The following is a 21,931-nucleotide window of genomic DNA, read 5'->3' on the forward strand; positions in this document are numbered from 1 at the left end:
GAATCAACTCTGGAGTAGAACAGAGCAGCCATTTTGTGCCAGGGAGGCATAGAAAATTGTTCCAGCTGAAACAAGAGGGAATTTTAAATAGCGAAAATTAAATTATCCAGATTGGATTTTGGCCTGGATATAAAGGCTAAACACTGATGTGCTGGACTGGACTTGGAGGAGTCTTATATTAAAATTCTCCCAATGTTAATAATTTATTTTTCACAGGCAGCTTAAATACATATATAATTTCAAAGCTCTCATTCTAAACTACAAAATAAAATTTGAATGAAATCTTTCATTATGTGCAATGAGAAATATTCTGCAAATAACTAAATTTCTAAATGTTATAGAAGACAATTTTCTAACTCAAAAAGTGTTGCATCCAACCCCGGGGAATTCTATATTAGTCCTCATGTTGACAGATAAAGAAGAACTGATCACAAATCTAAAAATTAGTGGTAGCTTAGATACAAGTGATTATGACTAGATCACTCTTATAACATGCAAATAGCATAAAGTCCACAACAGTTTTATAACATATAATGCTTTAAAGGGATCAATTTCACAAAGCTGAAAACAATTATGAGCCAAGTCAGCTGGGAGGAAGAATTTAATTGGTAAAAATGTGAATAATAATTGGGAATTGTTTAAGAATACTTTGTCAGATTGTGCTTTTGGGGGCATCTAACAATCGAGGAAGAAGGCTGTATTGGTTAAAATAACCTGGTTTAGAGCTATAAAAATAGATAAATAAATAAATTAAATTAAACCAATGGAAGAAAATGGAAGTTGATAGTCGTGAGTATAAATCAGAAGGTAGAACTTATAGAAAATTGAAAAGAGAAGCAAAAGGGACCTACAGAGAAATGTATGGACAGCTCATTTAAGAACAATAAGAAGGATTTTTTAAAACATATTAGAAAGAAAAAGAATCCTAACAATGGTATTGGTTCATTACTAGATGGAAATATTAGAGTGATCAATAAATAACGCAGAAAAGGCAGAAGTGTTCAATAAATATTTTGTTCTGTATTTGGGAAAAACATAAGATGTCGTCATATCATGTGATAACACTCTTTCCATTCCACTAGTATCTCAGGAGGATGTTAAACATAAGCTACAAAAGTTACACATTTTCAAATCAGCCAGCCTGGGTAACTTGCATCTAAAAGTTTTTAAAGAGCTGGCTAAGGAGCTCACTGGATCATTAATGTTGATTTTCAGTAAGTCTTGGAACACTGGGGAAGTTCCAGAAGACTGGAAGAAAGCTAATGCACCAATATTTAAAAAGCGTAAATAGAATGACAGAGTCTGTGATTCTGAAATTGATCCTGGCAAGACAACGATTAAGCAGATGATTAGGAAAGAATTAAAGGAGGGTAGTGTAATTAATGCCAATCAAAATGGGTTTATGGAAAATAGATCGTGTCAAACTAACTTGATATCTTTTTCTGATGAGGTTACAAGTTTGGTTGATAAAGGTAACAATGTTGATGTAATAAACTTCAGTAAGGCATTTGATTTGGTATCACATGACATTATTGAAAAATTAGAATGATTTAAAATGAACATGGCACACATTAAATGGATTAGTAGCTGGCTAACCGATACGTCTCAACATGTAATTCTAAACAGGGAATCATCATTGAACAAGTATATTCCTAACAGAGTCCCACTCTGTTCTTGGCCTTATACTATTTAACATGTTTACGAATGACCTGGAAGAAAACAGACAATCATCACAGATAAAGTTTGCAGATAATGCACAGTTTGGGGGACTGGTAAATAATGACGAGGACAGGTCACTGATACAGAGCAATCTGGATCACTTGTTAAGCTGGGTGCAACCAAACAATATGTGTTTTAACATGGCTAAATATAAATGTGTACATCTAGGAACAAAGAATGCAGGCCATACTTAAACGGCATGGGAGACTCTATTAGGAACATACTTGTTCTAAATAAGATGTGTGGGTGGTGATGGAAAGTCAGCTGAACATAAGCTCCCAGTGTGATGCTGTGGCCAAAAGATTTAATGTGATCCTGGGATGCATGAAGAGGGGATTCTTGGGTAAGAGCAGAGAGGTTATTTTACCTCCGTATTTGACACTGGTGCCACCACTTCTGGATCACTGCGTTCAGTTCTGGTGCCCTGTGCCAGAGTATTGAGGCCCAAGAGATGGGTCAGCACTCTGATCACTGTAGGCTCAGTTAGTTTACGCAGTGTCAGCAGATTGAGGAAATAGGGAGGAATTAGCTATTCAGATGGGGAGGCTGTATAACTGGAATGAATTCGTCCATAAATTGACTAGCTTGATAAAAGGCAGGAACGAAGTTTTAGAGGGAGGGAGGATAAGGCCGGCTGTGCCCAGATTGAAGGAGATCCCAAGGAAGAGAGTTCTCTTTTCCTCCAGGGCCCTGATAAACAGGCACTGAAGGTTGTAGGGATTCTGGCTGTTGTGTTGCACTCTACAGGTGCTGATGGAGGGGACTGGAATACATTATACTGAGTGGACAGTAAAAGAAGAGAGTCTGAGCAGTGCATGGGGTTACAAGGACAACAGTGTGGGGGAAGGCCTTGCACCCCGTCACATCCCCACAATTCAAGAAGGATGTTGATAAATTGGAGAGGGTTCAGGGCAGAGCCACAAGAATGATGAAAGGATTAGAAATCATGCCTTATAGTGACAAAATCAAGGAACTCAATCGATTTATCTTAACAAAGAGAAGATTAAGAGGTGACTTGATTATGGTCTACACATTCCTATATAGGGAACAAATATTTGATAATGGGCTCTTCAGTCTAGCAGCGAAAGGTATAACATGATCCAATGGCTGGAAGTTGAACCTAGACAAATTCAGACTAGAAAGGTGTAAATTTTTAACAATGAGGGTAATTAACCATTGGAACAATTTACCAAGGATCAAGGTGCATTTTCCATCACTGTCAATTTTTAAATCAAAATTGGATGCTTATTCTAAAAGAAACGCTTTAGGAATTATTTTGGGGAACCTCTATGGCCTGTGTTACAATGGAAGTCAGACAGGATGATCACAGTGGAACCTTCTGACCTTGGAATCGATGAATCTGTTAATCTAAAGCCCCACGTAATTATTCAAATCACGAGGGGATCCTATGACAGATCCTATGACAGTAAATGAGAGATGATTTTAGGCCTTTTTTTCCTGGTGATGTAAAGGTAGATCAGGGTCTCATCTGCACCCTGGCTCATAACACAAGAGCAGGGGGGTATTCAATGAGATTGAAAGCTGAAAAAACTGGTAAAAGGAAATAGTTTTACAGACTATGCACCGTTAGCCTGTGGAACTCACTGCCATGGATATAACAGAGATCAAGAACTTAGCAGGATTCATATGGATGACAAGAGTTTTAGAAAATAGTGCAAAATAAATGCAAGTTTGTAATGAGATATAAACCTGCATTCTGCAGGGCTTAAACTCTGTTCTAGCTATGGGGAGTGAGGAAGAAACTTTCCCTCCAGTTAGGTTATCCTATAACGGTCCACGCAGCATTTCTTGCACCTTTCTCAGAAGATCACTGGCCAGTGTTCTTGACAAGATACTGAACTGGATGGACCACTAGACTGCTACAATGTGGCAATACCTAAATTCCTTGTTCACCATTCGGGATTATCCTCTAGACAAAGATACCAAGTGTCTTATCTGGTCTGCTCTCAAACATTTCTCGTGCTGGAATCTCAATAACTGTCGTTGGCAAATCATTTGATTGACTAATGCATCTCACAGCTAGAAAATGTGCCTGTTCTCTCATTTGAAATATTCCCATTCTAGTTGTTTGACCCTTACTCCTGGTTGTATCATCCCAAACAGCATAAATCGTTCTTTGACATGTTTGATGGCATCCATACACAGACACAGCCCCATTATTTCAGTGCCTTTCCATAGTTCAATCAGTGACCGCTTCTGCACCTCTACCAGGATTAAACTGCATTGTCTTCCTTCAGATCCCTCATTAAAACTCTCTCATTTGATGTGATGCCTACAAAAATCTGAACAATGATGAGGCAGCTGGTATCTAGAGATCACGGCCTATCATGCTGACCACTATCGTCTCATTCTTCCTTGTGCTCCCCACGCCTGTCTGCACCCACCTATTGCCTCGTGTTCTAGGGACTCTTTTCCAAAGATCCTGTTTGTACAGCACCTACTGCACTGGGGTCCTGGCCCATGACTGGGGCTACTAGGCACTATGGTTATACAAATAATCAATAGCAATTTTGCAACCTTTGGAACCAGAATGCAATCTGAATGAAACTACAGATTATTTATGTAGCTACAAGACAATCTATATGCTTCCACTATCATATATAAGTCCAAAAGCAAATGTCTATTTGCCCTAGCAGCAGAAACAGCTCACTTCAGGCATCTCAAACTTGAAAGTCTGAAGCATGTTGGGCTTTTCATTTTTTTTTTTCACTGAGAGAAGAGTGCTTGTCCTTGAGATGTAAATTATCTCTCTGCACAGTATCCTTATTCACCCTGGCTCTGATTTTTTTGTGAAGTACATTCCAGTTGAAAACAGTCGTAAAAAGCTGAATATATTTTCTGATTCAGGAGCTGGAAGAATATGTTGTTAACCTAGCTATGTATTCTGTTACTTTATCTCATATCTGACTCCATAATATCATTCTTTAAGTAATGCAGATGTGTTCTAGGGGGAAATAACTTTATTGAAATGTTCCAACCACTAAATATAAGATAGCAATATGACTCATGTTATTGGGCCCTTGATTCCTTTGCGATTCTCACTATACATGACAAAATGCTGGTATTTGTTTATAGGAGAAAGAAAATTATTTAGGAGTCATAGTTCTGGTGTCTACAGCACTGAAGTAATTTAGGTAGTAGCGACAGGCTTCCATGATTACAATCCCATGTCTGCATTTAGCTCATCAGACTTAATGTTTGCCTTTCTTCATAAATATAGCTTGAATACACAGCCCGCCTGGACTTTCTGTGGCGTGTTCAAGCGAAAGAAGAAATCAACGAAATGAAGGAATTAAGGGAACACAATGAAAATATGCTTCGAAATATTCTGCCAAGTCATGTTGCCCGTCACTTCCTGGAGAAGGATCGAGATAACGAAGTACATATCAGTTTGTTTCTGATACTTTTTTCCTAACAGGCAAAAGAAAAATAGTGTCCTTTATGATACTGTGAGAATGTTAAAGCTGTTGCCTCTGTCTGACATTATTTATTCCATGCAGAAAATAATGCTAAAAGAACATTAATGTTGCAAATCCCTCCAAAGATAGGAAATGCCAGAATTCACTAATGCCTGTGTAACCTTAATACACTCTGCTCATGCATAATTAGTCTTGTTCAGCATCACACAGGAAGTTTGTGGCAGAGCTCTCCTGGGTGCCAGTCCAGCCCCTTAAATCCAAGAGAACATCCTTTCTCTTTTTACAGCCATTTGCCTCATTTACTATCCATCCTGTGCACTGAGGGATGCATCCGATGAAGTGAGCTGTAGCTCACGAAAGCTTATGCTCAAATAAATTGGTTAGTCTCTAAGGTGCCACAAGTCCTCCTTTTCTTTTTGTGAATGAAACAGGGGTTTTCTTAGAACAAATATAGACCATGTAATTAAAGAATGTATCGTAATGGGCCTTGGCAAACTTAATAAGGATATGTTAAGAATCAGAATGAATACAAAGCTACACTGGACAGGCCCCTGAGACAGAGGAAACAGGCAATAACAGCTGCTGGTAGGGGAGGCTTTGGAGATCCTTGATGGAGATCTCAGAGGGGTTTACTCAAGGGATGAAGGAAATCTGAGAAAAAAGAAAAGGGAGAAAGCATGTCTGAAAGTAGTGTGACCAGAAATAAGTCAAATTCTCACAATAATATTAGTAGGGGCCAAGCTGAGCCCTTATTTACACAAAAGGGAAAAGTCGATCTAAGCTATGAAATTTGAGTTATATGAATAGTGTAATTCAAATTGACATAGCTTAGATCAACTTACCGTGGGGTCCACAATACGCAGTGTCAACGGGAGACACTCTTCCATCCACTCCCCTTACTCTTCTCGATCAGGTAGATTACAGGCATTGACAGGAGAATGATGGGTGGTCAATTTAGCGGGTCTTCACAAGACCCACTAAATCAATGGCCGATGCATCGATCGCCACAATGTCAATCATCCGGGAGGTGTAGACAAGCCCTGAGTGTGTTGTAAAGTGCGATGTAAATCAGGCTTGGGATTGGAGATATACATGACCTTTGAACTGTGCATCAGGAACCAAGGGTTCACAAATAGTTCTAGAATCAAGATACCAACAATAAGCTATTTGCTGTACAATTAAATGGGTTCAGAATCCCACTTGTCAGACAGTACTTTTTTGAAAATAGATGTAACTAGCTAAAATAGGTCTGACAGGACATGCCATCGTTTTTTCTAAAAGTTATGCTTTAAAGTATTAGCTAGGAAAAAATGGCATCATCTTCAGGGGTTTACATGTCCAGGCATTTAAAAGTTTCACCTCTTGGGGAATTTCCTACTTTGCAAGAATTAAATTGCTAAGAAAACACAATGTTATTCTGCACAATTGAAGGTGTGTGTGCATATGACAGAAAGAGAGCAAAAGTAAATCCCTTTTTTTAGTGTGAAATAAACTCCAATTCTGGCCCCTGCCATCTTCTGTCACGAATATACTATGGCTGCTGGAAGAGTACATGCTCCATCCTACTGAACCATTGAGATATGTACCTCCACACACATTCACATTCAGTGCTAAAATAATTTTCAAAAGAAGCATTGAAACCAGTTGCCTGGTATTTCAGTGCTGATGCATTCAATACACTTGCAGTTGGATTTCAGCTGCCACCTCTGCTTTTTGCAAGGCAATTTCCTGGAGCGATTATACCTGGGGAGGATTTATGAATGAGCTGGCTGGCATTAACATCTGGAAGATTACTGTACAATCAATCCTGTAATTCATGTCTGGCTATTAACTTAATTCTGCTGCTCTCAAAAAATGAATCCCCAGATGTGTACTGTAAGCACTTTCTCATGGACTTATTATTTCTATCTTGATGTTTCCTACTAAAAATAGAAAAACCGAGCAATGGAAGGCTCAGCTGAATAGTTTTATAGACAGAGATAAACAGACAGAGATATATAGACAGAGATTTATAGACAGAGAGATATATACATACACATTTATATATATATACACACACACACACACACTGTCTCTTCTCCCATAATTAGGGCCCCAGGCTCCACTCTGTGCACTGCAGCTGTGAAAGGGGGAGTTTGGCCTCGGAGGTATGGTTCCCCTGTCCCTGCAGAAGCACTTCCATCACAGATGGAGGAGGGGCTGGGGTAAGAAAGTCAGCTGTGTTCCAAAGAACGAACGAACAAACAAACAAACTTGAACAAATTAAGACTCCCAGCACCCCTGGGTGGTGGTTGTTATTCCCGTTTTTACTGTTGGGTAAATTGCTGCACAGAGAGAAGGGATGTGCCAACGACTACAAAGTGAGTAAGCAGAAGAGTGAAGAACAGAAATCAAGAATCTTGATTCCTGTCCCCGATTCTTACCGTTAGACAACACCACTATTGCCAATCCCACGCATTCAAAAAAAATTGAGTGGCTTAAAAATCATGTGATTTTCACAATATTAAATGTAAGGTTCTTTTTATTTGTTTTCTGGTGTTTGAGCCTTGCAGGTACACATTTCCAACGCTTCTCCACAACCATGAGGGCTGAAACCGTTTTTCTTTTAAATGAAAGCTGAAATTCTTACATAATCACATGACTCAAGCTGATAGGGCTTTAAGAAAAGCACCGACTATTGTGAGAGACTCATGATAAAATTACAAGAGTTGGCAGTCCTCTTGGCAACCTTCTCCCAGGGAACTCAATAGTACCTACGAAATGCCATGTCCAGAGCTGTTCATCAAACAAATGTTAAGTTCTTAAAAAGATAGACACATGGGTTGTGAAGTGCAGACAATGATTTTCCACAGCCCTACATCACCTATGGGATAAATTTCCACTCCAACTTGTTTTTCTTCCCTATTGTTCCTTTAGGAGTTATACTCTCAGTCCTATGATGCTGTTGGCGTGATGTTTGCTTCCATCCCTGGGTTTGCTGATTTTTATTCTCAAACTGAAATGAACAACCAAGGAGTGGAATGTCTCCGTTTGCTGAATGAAATCATTGCAGACTTCGATGAGGTAATACCAGCTAATAGAGAAGGGGACTTGGTGGACTTTAAATATTGAACACCCAGATCAGCAGGTCTGACATTTGATTCATCATCTTTACTAAGTCCCTGCAATATTTGTGCCTGGTCTTTACTGTAATTGCTATCCAAGTTGTATCTTTTCTTCTACTGAAAGTGCCAAGCACTGATATTAATTACACCAGTAAGGTGAAGTTAAGACTGAAATTAGTTGAGTGACTTGGATTTACACCTTTGTGATTGCAATCAGAATCTGTCCCAATACATCTAGATAATATAGATATAGACTATACCTTGGTATTGATGGTTAAAGAGGATGAAGTTATCTGCACTCGTTTTGGGAAAGGAGTGGTCCAGATATAGGTAGTAATGGCATTGTTTTGAAGGCAATGAATTTATGGACTCAAGGAATATGAAAGAAAAAATAGTGAACAGTGTCAAATCAAATGTCCAGATTCTTGAAAGAAGATGGTAAATGAGGGATGGGGAGATGGTTGAGTTTTGATTGAGGGTGCTGGCCTGATCAGATAGGGAGGATACAGGTTTAGATATATTAAGCTGAACAAAGTTTCATAGTGATGCTAATAATCTGTGAGGAAAAGACTTAAAGTAAAGGGCTATATTTAGGTATCATTTCCACAGAAAGGACAACCAAGGTTGACTTCAGAATAGGCGCCAAGGGGGATAAGATAAACAAGAGGAGAGAAGCCGGCCTAGGACAAACCCCTAAGGTTTAAAAGCAGAGAAGTAACCATTGCCCGTTGCAAGAGAGGAGCAGTTGGCTAGCAGAGTGAGAGCAGGAAGCAAGTTGTCCAAGGCTATTGCTAACTCTGCCAATCAATTAATAGGGATGTCAAGATAGATGGTGTCAAATTCTGTACTGCGGTCAGGAAGGATTAGAAGAGAAAAGGAACAAGGGCTAGACCTGAGAAGATCTTTGAGCAGAAGGACAGTTTAAGAACTGTGAAGCAGCTGGAAGTGAGAGTGGAAACTACCAAGGATAGAGACTGTCAACCTGGGGGCTACAAACAAGTTTCAGTAGGTTGCAACCGCTCTGCCCTTCACATATTACCAAATGGCAGCAGTTCTAGATCCCAGATAAATGGGAGAGAGGTCCTGGTTTCAGTGTGGAAAAGCTTGAGCACCACGGATCCAGGGCATTGCTTTTGGAAAAGCAAATTAGAGAGCTCAGAAAAAAAATCTCGATTTCCAGGATTTTGCTAAGAAAGAGAAGATTGGAGATCAGATGGAGAGAGGGTGCGGATGGACGTAAATAAGAAGGAATCTTCAGAAAGGGTAGGAATAGTGGTAATCTTGAAACCACCAGGGAAGGTACCAAAGGACAGTGGGTGGCTGTCTGTTGCTGTGACACTGAACTGGGAATCAGGAGGAGATATGGTGACAGGGAATACAATCAAGGCTCACAGTGCTTTTCTACTGAAAGGAAGATAGTTCAACAGGCACCAAAGGAAAAGGATGAGGGTGTGAGTGATAAGAACATGAATGGAGTAGAGGAGATACATTTCTCTAGGTTCTTATATGGCCTCCAGCACCACAGTGTCCAAGCGCCTCCAGATTTTAAATGAATTTATCCTCATATTGCCTCTTTGCCAGAAGCATTGTTATCCACATTTTACAGGTGGGGAACTGAGGCAGAACTAGGACCCTCACCTTCCTCTCCCAGAGTAGTGTGAGAGGGAGACTGGTGGTGGGTACATCTTGGATTTTGACTCACTGGCATTTGAAGCATATAGACATAGTAGATAAAGAGGTGGATCAGAGGAGAAGACTGAGGGTGTGTCCACAGAACTGGATGGAGAACAGCAATTGCTGGAGTGAGGTAGTGGTGGTCAGGGTGGAAGAAAGAGGCACAATCTGATGTCCTTATGTAACATAATTACCTTTCAAATATCATTGCTACTTAACGAGCTTTGCTACCTGCTAGGCTCCTGCGCAGGTATAAATATCTGATTTTATACCTAAGCTCACACCCAGATGTCACCATATTTCTTTATTAATGGTTTTGTTTTTCTTTGTAATTCTGATTTAAAACTTTATGCCTCAAAGATAATTCAAAGTTTATGCTATGAATTAATTTTAAGAAGTCCCATCATGCATGTGAGTGCAATTTTGGCAGAAGAATCATACTGCTGTAGCTATGATCATTAAAGACATCTCTTTCACCAAGAATATGAATGTTATCTCACATCCAAGTCCCTAACACCTACTCTCTGATGAATAAAGAGCCTATTGAGGAACTATGTTAAGTCTCAGACATCTTTAGTTGTATAATAGGTTGTGGTGTGGATATTAAATGAAATAATGTGATCCCTTGCTGGCTGCTAACCTATTTCTATGGTGGAGATGCAGTTTGCTTACTCTAGCTAGACTCTGGTCTGCAGCTCAGCTGTTTGAAAGGAAGCACATAAGAGAGAATGACTGAAAAGAGTTAATGATCATACACAGGAAAGAAGGGAAGGCTGAGAAGCATGAACAAAATGTACTGCAAAGAGACAGAGACGTCATTAAGCTTCCCGTTTTCAGCTGTGCAACATCCCGTAGCTGAAAGTCTGCTGGTAACATTTTCTTGCAAATATTGACTTAAGGACAAGGTGGAGGGGTGGAGGCATGATGCTTCCTTGCCAGTATTTCACCCTACTCCTTATTTGCAGACCTGTCAGCCACGTCTGGATGCACAGTTTGGGAGCAGCACTGTTAGTGTTGGAAAAATGCGGCTTTTCAGCATTACATATGGAAAGATTGTGAAAAACAATTGCTTTACTCAGCAGCTGTTAAGACCTAGAAGGGTGATTATGAAAAATGGTGACATCTTAATCAGCGTTTCTGCACCCTGCATGTATTCGGAGTCAAAGCCGCTGACTTCAGTGACCAACATCCATTGTGACTGCCTATTATTCCTGTTTGCCCCCGTCAGTGCCAGTGAGAGAGAGTGAGATGGATTGTCTACTGTTAAAGATTCTGCAACTGGAATGTAGTTGTCATTGGTGATGGCATGTAAGCTGGAACAAATCCAGTTTGCCTGTCAGAGCCGAGATTGAGTTTGCAGATCTGGCAGGTGGAGGGGAACAAATTAATTATGGAATCACTGAATGATAACAAACCATTCTTTATTCAGCTTGAGATCAGGGCTCAGATTTGCACCTACCTGGGCAGAGGACCTTTTCTGTTGATATTCCTTTCCCACCCCGTTGGATTTGAGAGCTGCATAAAGGAACGTACTGTGTTGAACCATTCGGTTTATATGTTGATGGGAAAATATAATTATCTTCTTTCCTTGACACGTGTCTTCTAAATGTCCTTCTGCACCATCCTCTTTGGTGTGCCTTCTGCAGCAGAAGAAGCATGAAGGAAGGGTGGTTAGAAAGCTAGTGGTGAAAGTCCTGTTCTGGATTCACCCAATTGCTGCATGTACACTTTTAAGTCATGTGCGGTGGCTGTGATGTAAACCACCTCTTTCACCACCATAGCAGTCTACAAATAAGGAGGAGTGGTGTGCATCAGGAGAACTCTTCTGGGTGTAGTCAGCCTGAGGAAACCAATCTGTCTATGCTCAAAAACTGAGATGAATGTTGATTGCTTTATAATTTGGTGAACAGGACTGCTAGGGTCTGGTCTTTTGTCCTCATGGTCTATGTTGAGGAGAGAAAAACAAACAGAAGATTTATCTGGCTGAATTTCAGCCATTTTGTGCTTCCTGTGCTTCTGGCAAGCTGTACGCTACCTCAGAGAGTCACAATCCCACCACTCTTTGCCCTTTGTCTCTGGGGAGAAATAACCTACATTGTGGGGAATGAATTCAAGACTGCCCACTCCCTACCCTCTCCTCCAATTTGCCACACATCCACACAGGAGGGGGAAGCAGTGGCCTCATGAAGCCCTGCTTTCCTTGTGTTCCTAGAGCAGAGTCCAAAGAGGACTCTCATGGGTGTAGAGGCAGGTGTCTAACTGCCTCTTATATCCTTGTACAGTCACACAAGGCCAGGCCACAGTCTGGCCGCAAATTTGTGTCTTTGGGGTCATGTGACTCTGGAACTTGCTTTCCCCAAAGCTCCAAAAGTCTGTTGACCTTCAGAACCTGCTGTAAGGCCTGTCTAGTTATCCAGGCTTCTCCCTGATTGGTGAGCCGGGAGATGTTGACTTCTGGACTGGCATGGGGAGTCTTTCAGTATGACAACGTGTCATTTCAGAATGCAATTATACGTGATTTTCTATTTTGTAGATGTGCTCAGAGGCACTGACGGCACATTGACTGTATGGACACTGTGCTGCCTTTTTATAGCACCACTTTTCAGAGTCCAAGATGAATATTATTATAATTATTTGTTGTATCCCAGAAGCCACAACCAAGACTAAGCCCTCAGTGTTTGGTATGCTGTACAGAAGCACACATAGACATTGTCACTGCCCTGAAAATTGTAGATCTAAGGCAATTTTTTTGGATATCTCATTTTCTATCTAATCAATTTAATCTAAGGTGCTTACCACCTTAGTGGTGTCTTGGTGCTGATATTACTTGTTTTGGAATTTTAATAAGGCCTTTCTACTTCGCGGACCATTTTTCCTTTCTCTTTACGCTGCAGTGACTTACGCCGTGTTTATGCCATAGCCGTTATTATACTGTCATAAATATAAATTGTGATTTAACTGCAGAATCACATTTTCACACTTCACTGGTTAAATTGTACTTGCATGCATGCAACTGGGTAATATTGCGTGTGTACACTTGAGAACCAATCTTGCATTTTTTGCATGATCAGTGACATCCCACTGACCTTGGATATGTGAAGAATGTGGGATCAGGCCCTGAACTGGTTTTTGGGCTCAAGATAAGTGTTAGTATTAGAAAATGTGCCCTAAATTGCCTAGGCAAATTAGTGAACACAATAAGGGGGAAAAAACCAGAACTGAGTCAATTTGAATATTTTCCCACAATATTAAAATCCATCTTTGTAAGATGCCACAGAGCAGAAAATGAAAAAGAAAGTGTTGTTTTAAACATGGATGAAGCAGCTGATAAAAAGGCTAAACCTCTGAAATATAAGGGTATTAAAATAATAGAAGACAAAAAAGAAGATAGCTTGAGATATTCTCTGTAAATGATCTAAGAGCCAATGGCTTCTTTGCGCCTGAAAAGAGCATGGTTCTGATATTTGTCATGCTTTTTAAATTACTGTGTTGCTCACTGCTGTTTACAAAAACCCTTTGGAAGCTGAAAATGAAATCTGTTTCTTTACCATAATTGTTTTCCCCGAACGCCTGTTCACACTGATCTGTTGCCATCAGATTGCTCATGAAGGCTGTGTTACAAGCAGTGATTCCTTTCTTTAGGAGAGCATTGAAGCTGCTGGCTTTGGGCAGGGAAAGGCACATAAATGGCTTTGCAAGCAGATAGAAGAAAATAAAAGTAGGTCAGGTGTTGGCCTGCCCATGGTTGGAAGGGCATATGGGTTTACATTCCCTGCATAGGCGGCAGTGCAGCATTCCATTAGAGGCAGGTGGTGTGATTTCCATAAACGAGATACAGTGTTTCCAAGACCCCAGATTCTTGACTTACGTACAATGTGGTTAGTTTGATGGGAGGTCATCTGTGATAAGCCTGTGGTATGCGTCTTGCTTTGAATAAAGTAATCCCTTTAGCTTTTTAATCAATAGGAACCTCAGACACATGAACTGGAAGAACTTTGCATAGTGGTATATAGTATAAGGGTGTTCATGTTTTGCCTAATAAAAGAGAAGTTTCCTCTAGGATTTACGGAGATTTTGTAACATTCTGGGGGGCTGTTTGTTGGGTTTTTTGAGTTTGTTTATGCTCAGTTAGTGTGTGTGTGTGTGTACATGTATATGTATCTGTGTGTGTGTGTGTGTGATGGAACTCCAGCAATTGCCTGAATTTAAATTGGACTTGAGTGTGTGTATTTTGTACAATCCATAATTTGATGTGCCGAGCAGCCCTGCAGGGTTTAACTGAATGCATTTTGTGAATACCTACCATGAAAACATTGAAAGCTTTAAGCTCATTGTACAAAGAAGTTCAAGCAAACTGTGTGCCATTGTCAATTACACAAGATGCTCTACCAAATTAGATCTTCCTTACAATGAACTGTGAGAATAATTATTAGTTTAGGTCTTTGTACTTTTACAATTTAACTCTACAGCATTTTGCATCAGTTACTATAGAAGTAACATCCTTTTGTCTCATTTGCATTAGTTACTAGGTGAAGAAAGATTTCAAGATATTGAAAAAATTAAAACCATTGGCAGCACATACATGGCTGTATCGGGATTATCACCTGAAAAACAGGTAAGGGGCTAATTCAGTCTTTTTAAAACAAGCAGAGATGTCAATGTTATGCTCTTCATCCGTTCCTGCAAAGTAAAGGATATTGGTGTCATTTTTAGATGCTCACAGGGTGGTATTTACTAGAAGAAAATAGATATTTGGAACTTCTAGCAAATGAAAATCACAATTGTTCTCGAAGAATTCTCTCTCCCTCTCTTTTCTTCTTTCACTCTCAGTGCTGTTTGTCCCCTTATTCCCCTGCCTCCCATTCTCGTTACTTTTCCTCCTAAGACAAGTTGTGTTTCTCTCTTTCCTCACCCCCTCTCAGCTTTAATTTTATCCCCTGAAATCCCACCTCCTGCTTATTCCCATTATTACCCATCAAATTCCTGATCTCAAGCAAAGCATCTACAATATTTCACAGCAAGGCAGCTCTGCACTGAAATGTGTAAGCAGCGCACCATAAATGGAATGTATTACCTCTCCATTAACCGTGAACCACTTCACTGAGATTTAATAGGGTATGATGAGACTGCTCTTATGAATTATGATTTCACATACTTAGCTCTGGGGAGACCGTTGTTTTATAGCAAATGCAAAACACACATAATGTATTCCATTTTAATTCACTCTTAGCAATGTGAAGACAAATGGGGACATTTGTGCGCTCTGGCTGACTTCTCCATAGCTTTGAATGAAAGTATACAGGAGATCAACAAACATTCATTCAACAACTTTGAACTCCGCATCGGTAAGTACCGTGCAAGCATTTGAAATAAAATGGGTTATTTTTTGCAAGCACACACCCTTCATAGGTAAGAACATAGGAATGGCCACACTGGGTCAGACCAGTGGTCCATCTAGCCCAGTATCCTTTCTTCTGATAGTGGCCAGTGTCTGATGCTTAAGAGGGAATGCACAGAAGAAGGCAATTATTCAGTGAGCCATCTCCTGTCATCCAGTCCCAGCTTCTGGCAGTCAGAGGTTTAGGGACACCCGGAGCACGGGGTTGCATCCGGACCATCTGGGGTAATAGCCATTGATGGACCTTTCCTTCATGGACTCATCTAATTGTTTTTTGAACCCAGTTCCACTTTTGGCAGTGAGTTCCACAGGTTGCTTGTGCACTGGGTGAAGAAGTGCTTCCTTATGTTTGATTTAAACCTGCTGCCTGTTACCTACCTGCTGCCTATTATGTCCTGCAAGGACATTGTATGCTGATCACGTGGATTTACTGAACTTCAGGACCACCAGCTATTTTGTCTTCTGTGATCACATTGACTTCAAAGTCGTGAGCAGGATAGAAATACGATCCTCCGGCTCCCAAAATACAGCCTCCCACTATGTAGCCTAAAAGAGAATCTTCTGGTTCTCTTTTTATAATGCCTATAATGTCTTGGGCAAGCTACTGTACCAATGGATGACAACATCCTGTACACTCTTGCATGAGTCTGACAGAGAGGCATCACTGTGTGATGGTCTGAACACTAGACTGGGAGCCAGGAGCACCCTGGATCTGATATTGACTCACCTTCTCTTTTTTCATTTAATCTCCCTGCATCAACTGCTTCTCCTGTAAAATAGAAATGGGAGCTTATTCTAAGTACAGCAACTTGTTTTTTGGCTTTGCACAAAAATGTAATCCCAGTTCTGACCAGACCTGTAGGTCTGTGGTTTTGAATTGCTGCCATGGGAAACCTGGCATCCTGGATGAAACCATTAGGATGAGACACAAAAGTGATAGGCTATATGTATTGGATACAGCAGTAACATGCCTGCACCTGACAGTCAGTATAGGAGACTGCATTACTGGACAAGCCCAAAACACATCCAACAGAAATGTGATCCCTTCGAGGTGGCTTTCCACATCAAGGTTGAGCTATACAGATCAGGCAATCTGGAGGTTTGCATTGTCATTGTCATTGTCCATATATATATGCTGTCCTTGTATATACACACACATATATACCTAATCTGAGAGAAAGCAAAGCAATTTCTCTCCAGAGCTGTGTATCTATCACCTTTCACCAGTACTGAATTTACTTTTAAAATAGGCATATAGACCCTTTTAATCTTACAGCATTACCCCTTGTCTTAAATTTACTAGGAGTGCTTGCAGGACAATTTTAGCTTTCCCAAAATAATGCTAAGCTGTTAAGAAACTATGACATTTTTAAGCAATTGCATCATGGTCTTGTGATGTCTTTCCATAAGAAGTAACAATATGATGACAATGAGGAGTCCGGTGGCACCTTAAAGACTAACAGATTTATTTGGTCATAAGCTTTCATGGGTAAAAATCCCACTTGCATCTGAAGAAGTGGGGTTTTTTACACATGAAAGCTTATGCCCAAATAAAACTGTTAGTCTTTAAGGTGCCACCGGACTCCTCATTGTTTTTGTGGATACACACTAACATGGCTACCCCCTAATACTTAACAATATGATGATGTCACATCTAATACTAACAAGTTTGTCTTTCAGGACAAACTCCCAAAAGATGGCAAACCTCCTTGGAACAATGGCTAGTCCTGAGTCCTTGTACGGTACCAAGTTTATTGGTGTCAAGGTGATGCATAGTTTACAGATATTCACATCATATAGTGATAGCTACCATATACAATCAATATCCAGATAGAAGTTCCAATGTTTTATGTCCTTATTTCTCTTTATTTCCACCCTTTTCCTAAAACTCAGAGAAGAATGTGTCTGAAGCAAACTTCTAAAGCATAATTGCAAACTTGGTATTTCAAACATTCTTGCCCGATTGTCTAATTATGTTTCCTCTTGATTTTATTTTGTTTGTAGGTATTAGCCATGGCTCTGTTGTAGCAGGAGTTATCGGTGCTAAGAAACCCCAATATGATATCTGGGGCAAAACGGTTAACCTAGCTAGTCGAATGGACAGCACGGGTGTAAGTGGCAGAATACAAGTGCCTGAAGAAACGTATCTGATCCTGAAGGACAAGGGATTTGCCTTCGACTATCGAGGAGAGATTTATGTCAAAGGTATCAGTGAACAGGAAGGAAAAATCAAAACATATTTTCTTCTAGGAAGAGTACAACCAAATCCTTTAATCTTACAACCAAGAAAACTGACTGGACAGTATTCCTTAGCGGCTGTTGTATTAGGACTTGTACAGTCTCTTAACAGGCAAAAACAGAAGCAAATCCTTAATGAGAACAATAACTCCGGCATCATAAAGGGACATTATAACCGGCGGACTTTGCTAACTTCCAGTGGACCAGAGGCAGTGGCCCAAGCAGAGGGCTCTGACAAAACTGAATTGCCATAATAAACATTTTGTTTGTGTTCTTTTTTTTAATTTCTTTTATATATAAAATAAATATACAAATAAAAAGGGTTTAATTTTTTTTAGAAGTATGATTTTTTTTTCCTTTTCGTACAACGTTCATGCAAAACGTAAGTCACCAGCAGTTTCGGGAATTAGTAATGGACTGAGAGACCTCTAGTCATTACTTAGTCTTAGTTATCCATTGTACTACCATAGTAAGCTAGAAGCCCCATCTAAGATCAGGGTCCCATTGTGCTAGTCATCGCACAAGCCCCTAATAAAAGAGAATCCCGGCCTGGAAGAGTTTAGAATCTAAAGAGGCCTAACAGACCAAATGGGGAGGGAACTGAGGCACAGAGAGGTCATGTGACTTGTCCAAGGTCACACAAGAAGCCTGTGGCACAGCCAGGAATTGCACTCAGATCTCCTGATTTCCAGTCCAATGCCTTAACCACAAGGTTGTCCTTCATCTCTGTGAGCATCACTTCAAATTCACACCAGGTCTACATCATTACCATCTGATAGCTCTTTGGCCTGTGTGAAATGAGTGTCTAGTCCACATCACAAAACGCACCACTTCAACCCCTGCTCCTTTTAGATTTATAGACTTGAAGACCAGAAGGGACTATGGTGATCATCTAGTCTGAGCTCCAGTAGGTCACAGGCCTCAGAACTTCACCCACCCATTCACTCCTGTAATAGGCCCATAACCTCTGGCTGGGTTAGTGAAGTCCTCAACCCTTGATTTAAAGACTTCAAGTTCTAGAGAGTCCATCATGTACTCTAGTTCAGACCAGCCCCACGTTGCAGAAGAAGGCAAAATTTAAACCCCAGGGTCTCTGCCAATCTGACCTAGGGAAAAATTCATTCCCAACCCCAAATGTGGTGATCAGTTAGACCCTGAGCATATTGGAAAGACCCACCAGCCAAACACCTGGGAAAGAATTCACTGTAGTAACTCAGAGCCCTCCCCATCTAGTGTCCCATCTGTGATCACTGGGGATATTTCCTACTAGCGGTAGCAGATGGGCCATATGCCATTGCAGTCAGTTTCATCATAACATCCTCTCCCTAAGTGTATCAAGCTCAGTCTTGAAACCAGTTAGATTTTTTCCCCTACTGCTGTCCTTGGGAGGTTGTTCCAGAACGTAGCTTGTCTGATGGTTAGAAACCTTCATCTAATTTCAAGGCTAAACTTGTTTATGGCCAGTTTATAGCTATTTGTTCTTGTGCCAACATTGGCATTTAACTTAAATAACTGCTCTCCCTCCCTGGTATTTTTCCCTCTGATGTATTTATAGAGAGCCTTTGTTTTGTTAGGCAAAATAAGACACTCTGCCTAAGTTTCCTCTTGCAAGGTAGGTTCTCCATTCCTCTAATCATCCTGGTAGTCCATCTTTGTACTTGTTCCAGTTAGAATTCATTTTTCTTAGACATGGGAGACCAGAGTTGCACATATTAATCCAGATGAGGTCTCACCAGTCCCTTGTATAATGGTAATAACACTCCATTGTTGATTCCAACTGATAAATCCCCATCTTATGGCAAGAATTCTTGTTGTTAGTCTCTAAGTGCATGACCTTGCACTATTAAATTTCATCCCATTCCTATTACTCCAGTTTTCAAGGTCATCCATATCTTCTTGTATGATATTCCGGTCCTCCTCTGTATTGACAATACCTCCCAACTTTGTGTCATCCACAAATTTTATTAACACACTCCCACTCTTTGTGCCAAGGTCATTAATGAAAATGTTAAATAAAATTGGTTCCAAACCAAAAGACCAAGACCAAACCAGCAAACAAACACTCTCAAGAACTCATACTGCCCCTATGGAACCAGGGCTTACCTCCCTTCCCCTCCAGCAGATCTCCACTCAAATTCCCATTTTCAGCTCTCTTTGCTGGCTCCTGTGCCCTTTTGACATCTGTAAAGAGGCCAAGTACTTATTCTTAGCGTATGCACAATGTGCCTCAGGTGGTACATGCCCAGGAGCCATCATCGAATTTGGTCCACTAGTTGGATCATTAGCTTCACCAGGGCTGGGTACTGATGGGGAGCACAACATGAATGGTGATCCAGGCCCCGCAGATGGAGAATTAAGACTGAACTACCCTTCTTATCTCTGGATGTAGATCTCTGTGCCAGGATTGAGACATCTTAGTGGAGAGGGGAGAAGCTTGCCCTGCTGCTATGCATATTTGCCACAAGATGAACGAAGGACTCTTTTCTCCAGAGCTGCCAATCTGGCACCTTTCACAAGCACTAAAAATCACTTTTAAAAGCAAGCTGTGGATGTGAATGTAAAAATGTGAAAAACTCACACTAAGCAAAGAGGCAGGAAACAGACTTTCTGGAAACTCCAGAATGCAGTTCCCGTGTATACAGCAGTAGAATTCGTAAATACAGTAGTTTGAAATGTAGAGTTGTCAAGGTTCCTTCCCCACTCTGAACTCTAGGGTACAGATGTGGGGACCTGCATGAAAAACCCCCTAAACTTATTTTTACCAGCTTAGGTTAAAACTTCCCCAAGGTACAAACTATTTTACCTTTTGCCCCTGGACTTTATTGCTGCCACCACCAAGCGTCTAACAAATATATAACAGGGAAAGAGCCCGCTTGGAAACATCTTTCCCCCCAAAATCCTCCCAAACCCTATACCCCCTTTCCTGGGGAAGGCTTGATAAAAATTCTCACCAATTTGCATAGGTGAACACAGACCCAAACCCTTGGATCTTAAGAACAATGAAAAAGCAACCAGGTTCTTAAAAGAAGAATTTTAATTGAAGAAAAAGTGAAAGAATCACCTCTGTAAAATCAGGATGGTAAATACCTTACAGGGTAATCAGATTCAAAACATAGAGAATCCCTCTAGGCAAAACCATAAGTTACAAAAAGACATAAAAACAGGAATCTACATTCCATTCAGCACAACTTATTTTCTCAGCCATTTAAACAAAACAGAATCTAAAGCATATCTAACTAGATTGCTTATTAACCCTTTACAGGAGTTCTGACCTGCATTCCTGCTCTGGTCCCGGCAAAAGTAACACAGACAGAGAGAAACTTTGTTTCTCCCCGCCTCCAGCTTTGAAAGTATCTTGTCTCCTCATTGGTCATTTTGGTCAGGTACCAGCAAGGTTATCCTAGCGTCTTAACCCTTTACAGATGAAAGGGTTTTTCCTCGGGCCAGGAGGGATTTAAAGGTGTTTACCCTTCCCTTTATATTTATGACAACAGTAATGTCCAAGTGAGTGGAATAGAATTACTGTGCCAACAGAAAATACACTAAACTCTTCCCTCTTTTACCATAGCTTAAATTCCTCACCCTCATACTGTTGGGCTGTCCTTATCCCATGGGTTAGTATAGTAGTTAAGTTAAACTCATTAATATATATGTCAGTTAGGTTACTATGCTTACCTGTAGTTAGGCTGTTAGAGGGCTTTCCCTTCACCTTCCCACTTCCCTGGTTCTTGTCACACACACAGCAAGCAGCAAAAGACCAGAAGTCCAAAGTACAAAACAATTTAATGTTTAATGGGGTTAGTTTCCAAGCAAGCATATTCCAAAGCCCTTCGCACCAATCAGGTTTATCTCTATACGCCAACGGAGTCTGTTCCCAGTGCCCACCTTCCCAGCTCTGACGCCGCAGAGCGTTTACCCCACGTTCCCCTTCCCAGCTCCGATGCCGCAGAGCATTTACCCCATGTCCCCCCTCCCAGCTCCGACGCCGCAGAGCATTTACCCCATGTCCCCCTCCCAGCTCCGATGCCGCAGAGTGTTTACCCCGCTTCCCCCTGCCCGGCTCCGACGCCGCAGAGCGTTTACCCCGCGTCCCCCTGCCCGGCTCCAACGCCGCAGAGCGTTTACCCCGTGTCCCCCTCCTGGCTCCGATGCTGCAGAGCGTTTACCCCCATCCCCCTCCCCGGCTCCAACGCCGCAGAGCATTTAGTTCCCATTCCCAGCTCTGATGCCGTAGAGCGTTTACCCCGCGTCCCCCTCCCAGCTCCAATGCCGCAGAGCATTTACCCCACGTCCCCCTTCCTGGCTCTAATGCCGCAGAGCATTTACCAGCGCATCCCCCTTCCCAGCTCTGACGCTGC

The 21,931-nt window shown here is 41.1% G+C and overlaps 1 protein-coding gene and 1 long non-coding RNA gene across 4 annotated transcripts in view; one reads left to right on the plus strand and one right to left on the minus strand.

Annotated features, from left to right (window-relative positions):
- The window catches only part of ADCY8 (adenylate cyclase 8), a 180,296-nt gene extending 161,965 nt beyond the window's left edge, over positions 1–18,331 (plus strand). The window contains exons 13-17 of one of the 2 annotated variants that reach the window (XM_037892005.2): positions 4,961–5,119; positions 8,076–8,222; positions 14,460–14,552; positions 15,168–15,282; positions 17,340–18,331. In XM_037892005.2, coding sequence (XP_037747933.2) covers positions 4,961–5,119; positions 8,076–8,222; positions 14,460–14,552; positions 15,168–15,282; positions 17,340–17,827 — 1,002 coding nt within the window. In that variant the 3' untranslated portion in view covers positions 17,828–18,331. The remainder of the gene's footprint in view (positions 1–4,960; positions 5,120–8,075; positions 8,223–14,459; positions 14,553–15,167; positions 15,283–17,339) is intronic. The other variant, XM_027826570.3, reaches the window with a different exon arrangement.
- Positions 1–21,310, minus strand: part of LOC119565545 — a 49,471-nt gene extending 28,161 nt beyond the window's left edge. The window contains exons 1-4 of one of the 2 annotated variants that reach the window (XR_005224234.1): positions 21,249–21,310; positions 16,063–16,104; positions 14,542–14,617; positions 11,397–11,577 (exon numbers count right to left, since the gene is read on the minus strand). This is a non-coding gene — a long non-coding RNA (uncharacterized LOC119565545). Of the gene's footprint in view, positions 1–11,396; positions 11,578–14,519; positions 14,618–16,062; positions 16,105–21,248 lie in introns of both variants that reach the window. The other variant, XR_005224235.1, reaches the window with a different exon arrangement.
- Between the last annotated feature and the right edge of the window lie 621 nt (positions 21,311–21,931).

Source organism: Chelonia mydas, chromosome 2 (assembly GCF_015237465.2).
Source record: "Chelonia mydas isolate rCheMyd1 chromosome 2, rCheMyd1.pri.v2, whole genome shotgun sequence".
Taxonomy (NCBI): domain Eukaryota; kingdom Metazoa; phylum Chordata; order Testudines; family Cheloniidae; genus Chelonia; species Chelonia mydas.